Source organism: Chelonoidis abingdonii, chromosome 1 (genome assembly GCF_003597395.2).
Source record: "Chelonoidis abingdonii isolate Lonesome George chromosome 1, CheloAbing_2.0, whole genome shotgun sequence".
Classification (NCBI taxonomy): Eukaryota; Metazoa; Chordata; order Testudines; family Testudinidae; genus Chelonoidis; species Chelonoidis abingdonii.
The window spans coordinates 359,500,559-359,504,244 of NC_133769.1; the positions used below are offsets into that span (position 1 = coordinate 359,500,559).

A 3,686-nucleotide genomic window follows, 5' to 3' on the forward strand; every position below is an offset into this window, starting at 1 on the left:
CACTGGCTCTGTTTTCCCTCTGGATGTCCTGCTATTGTTACAAAGTCGCTGTGGAACAAATACTTTTGAGCTATGCTTAATGCTGCACAGAGGGCAAAGCCTGCTGCACCAGGCTTGACTTTCAGAGAAAGGCGACTGCGGCGTACAATCAAATACGCAGCACAGAATGGCCTGGCCAACATTTTCCACCTCTCACGGCCCAAAGCCACATTCAGGCTTCCAGCTAAGAGCCTGATGCTGCCAGGTGCATTCTGCGGATGGAGGGGGCGAGGTCAGCTGTCTTTAGCAGCCTTGTTTCCATGCTGCTGAATAGGGATTTGATGCTGAACTGTAGGCCACTCCTAATTAGGACAGATTGACCTATGAACACGCACTCTTATCCTTTTGACAATGGAGCGCTGGGTATGTGAGCGGTTCTGTTGGGTGAAGCCTTTGGAGTTGTGTGGGGCCTTCCCCAGAGCCAGCCTCCCAGAAGCCGTCACTCTCTTTAAAAAATAAATAAATACAAGAATAAGAAATGAAACCTTTAAATATCTCCATCGTTATCTGCCTGCTCCCATCCTCGCCTTGCTATGGTAGAGGCTGTTCAATTAGAATTAAGAAGAAACAAACCAACCACTATTTTAAATGCACTTTTTCCCTCGGCTTTTTTTTTTTTTGTATAAAACAAATGGATTTCTTTTTGTTCTGTTGTAATGTCAAGATACCTGCAGGAGAGTGGATGGGATTTTTCTCTACAATGGAGCAGGGTTAGGTTACTGATCAGCAAATCTCGGATGCCCAGAACTTCTCCAAAGCCCTTAACGGCACCCTGACTACCTTCCCCTTTTTAAAAACGAGACTCGCGACTTTTTCCTACAATCCTTTGCAAACTTCAGTCATTTGGTTTGATAGTAAACATCCTACTGACACTTCTCTGTTGATCAGTCACTGTCTGTCACCCAGAAAGCTTAGAAGTTTAAAACGGGGCTTACTAGGGAGGAGGGGGGAATTGGAGGTCAGCATCACAGATAGTCGTCCTCGCTGGAAGGGGAAATGGGACTTGAGCCCTCAAGATCAGAGTCGGATGAGCTTTCTGAAGGAGTCTGGATCATCTTCCACATCTGGGTAGAAAAGGTTCTGCCCCAGCTGCAGGGGTATCCCACAGGCCTCAGCTGGTGAATTAGCTCCATGGCCACCTGCCAATGGCTTCTTTCAGTTCACTTGCTGCTGCCCTTTGCACTCCTCTGTTTGCTCATGGCTGTCAACATCTGACTGATGTACGAGGTCAAGAGGTCATCCATCTTGTAGCCCTGGTAGGAAGTTATGAGACATCAGCCACATCACCGAGACAGCCTAACTGCCAGTTGCTGGATCATGTCCCTTGAATGCCTTTGGTATAAACTACTACCAGGCTTATCAACAACCCTCTTCCTCCCCACCACAAAAGCCTTGAACCTTGCCTGGTAGAGGTCTAGCCCTTTGATAAGAACCAGGGGACAGTCAGTCAATGAAAAGATGGCAAGTTCGAAACCAATATAAGGAAATACTTTTTCACACACGCCTAACCGGACTGTGGAAAACTCTGCCACAGGAAATTGTTGTGGCCAAGAACTCAGCCAGGTTCAAGAAGGGTTTTGATAATTATATGGATATCAAGAATCTCTGGAGTAATTATAATTAAGGGCAATAAATGTTGGAAGGGATATTAAACCTCATGCTTCAGTGCTTAAGTTAATCTGTACCTATTAGAGATCAGAGTTAGACCTCATGTGCAAGCAGATTACCCCACGTCAGTCTACAGTGGGGTTCTTTCACCTTCCTGTGTAGCAGCTGGTGCTGGCTATGGTCGGAGACAAGATACTGAACTGGACAGATTCAGTGTGGCAAATCCTCTGCTCCGATGGGGGTGGAGAGCTAAAAACCGGACTGTGATGCTCTCGTGTCACCCAGAGCGAGCCATTACAGAGTATCACTGACTCTGGTTCACTATGGGATGGTGGGCAGAGAAGTTTGGTACTGGATTTAAGACTTGAACTAAGCCCCCAGCATGTCTGCTCTGAGCTGCATGCTAGTCAGTTCCAGAGTGCGCAGCGCCAGATTGCTACAGTGGTGATTCTACCTGTTTGGATTGCTATAAAGCACCTCAGGCTTTTGATGCACCCGGTGACTAGCCTGGCTAAACATTCAGGGTCCTCACCCACTGACAAGGGACGTCAGTCAGGGTAACAGGCTAAGCCATTACTACTGCCCTGGGCAAAGGTGGAATGGAGTCTATGCACTGATCCTCTGCTGGTGTAAATCGGTGCAGCTCCACTGACCCCAGCGGAGGGTTTGGCCCTTGTGAGTACATAGCGCAGCTTATGGCCTCTGTTCCTGCCCTCACATCGAGGAAGCTAATAAGTGAATTTATCTTACACACTTGGCCACCTCACTTGCCTTCTCCCCATCAATCCATCCCGGGATTTTGTTCAACATCCCAGGCCTCTGAGCAGCTTTGAACAGCTGCTGTTTCCTTTTCAATCAGCCTGCTCCAGAAACCTGCCACCCTCTTCCAAAATGCAGAATTACTTCCAAAACTGCCCCTGCCTGAAGCCCGATTCAGTCCTGCACCAGTAACAGCTGTGCTAGACCCAGTGATGTCTTAGCCTTAGCTTGCAGGGCTGGGAAGGGGAATTCCGTGCAGGGGACATGTTTAGTGAGCTCACTAACTCTGCTGTTCTTCCATTCCAAAGCCCGTTGGCCCAGACGCTCAGACACAGGCAACGTAACACGAAAAGAGGATCTGAACCCTGGGTGCGGCTTTGGAGGTTCAGCCTTCAGTTCATTTCCCACCCCCCTTGCTCTCTGTGCTCAGTGACTGACTGAGAACCCTGAATTCCCCTTACCAGCGACGTTTCACAGAGCAGTTTGCTTCCCCGCACCAGGTTGCCAATGGTTATGTGAAAGTACGTGTTGCCGCTGCTCCAGTTGGAGATCTTGGTGAAGGGATGAGTCGTGAGAATATCCTAAGAGGCGCAGAAGGGCAGTTAGATACCTGGAACATGTGCTGAACCCCTAGCTGCTCACCCCTCATTTCCCCCTGGGCTTCCCATCCCAACAAACCAAACACATTTCCTGAGGTGAGATGATCCCACCAGCCCCTGTCCTCAGCCCCAGAAACCGAGAGCTCAGAGTCAGAGAGACCAGTGGGGTTTCTTGCCTTTTTCCTATAGCCCACAGTCGTTGTTGGAGACAGGCCCAAGGAATAGAGAAACCATGGGTCTGAGCCACTAGGCAATTCTTATGCACTTAGGTAGGATGACATCTAAGGTCGGCCCCTCTCTGGGTCTGAGCCACAGCTCACTGACAACGATGAAGGACTCGGAAAGGAACTGGTGCATTATCCAGGCTAGGTTTCCTGTCCCAAGCAATGGTGCTCCAAAGCCAGAGGTAGGCAAACTACGGCCCGTGGGCCACATCTGACCCACAGGAATGTCCTGCCTGACTCCTGAGCTCCCAGCAGGGGAGGCAACCCTCGGCCCCACCCCTGCAGCCTCAACTCGCTCTGGGCGGCTGGTTGAGGCAGGAGGCGGTTGGATGGGGTGGAGGTTGGGGGTGGTGGTGGTCAGGGGACAGGGAATGGTTGGATGGGGCAGAGGTTCTGGGGGGGCGGTCAAGGGACGGGGAAAAGGGGGTGTTGGATAGGCATGGGAATCCTGGGGGGG

The 3,686-nt window shown here is 50.4% G+C and overlaps 1 protein-coding gene across 2 annotated transcripts in view; it reads right to left on the bottom strand.

Annotated features, from left to right (window-relative positions):
• The window catches only part of MYO7A (myosin VIIA), a 188,876-nt gene continuing 185,190 nt past the window's right edge, over positions 1 to 3,686 (bottom strand). For both annotated transcript variants that reach the window (XM_032771522.2, XM_032771520.2), the window contains 2 exons: positions 2,868 to 2,987; positions 1 to 1,292 (listed from right to left, as the gene is read on the bottom strand). In XM_032771522.2, coding sequence (XP_032627413.1) covers positions 1,200 to 1,292; positions 2,868 to 2,987 — 213 coding nt within the window. In that variant the 3' untranslated portion in view covers positions 1 to 1,199. The remainder of the gene's footprint in view (positions 1,293 to 2,867; positions 2,988 to 3,686) is intronic.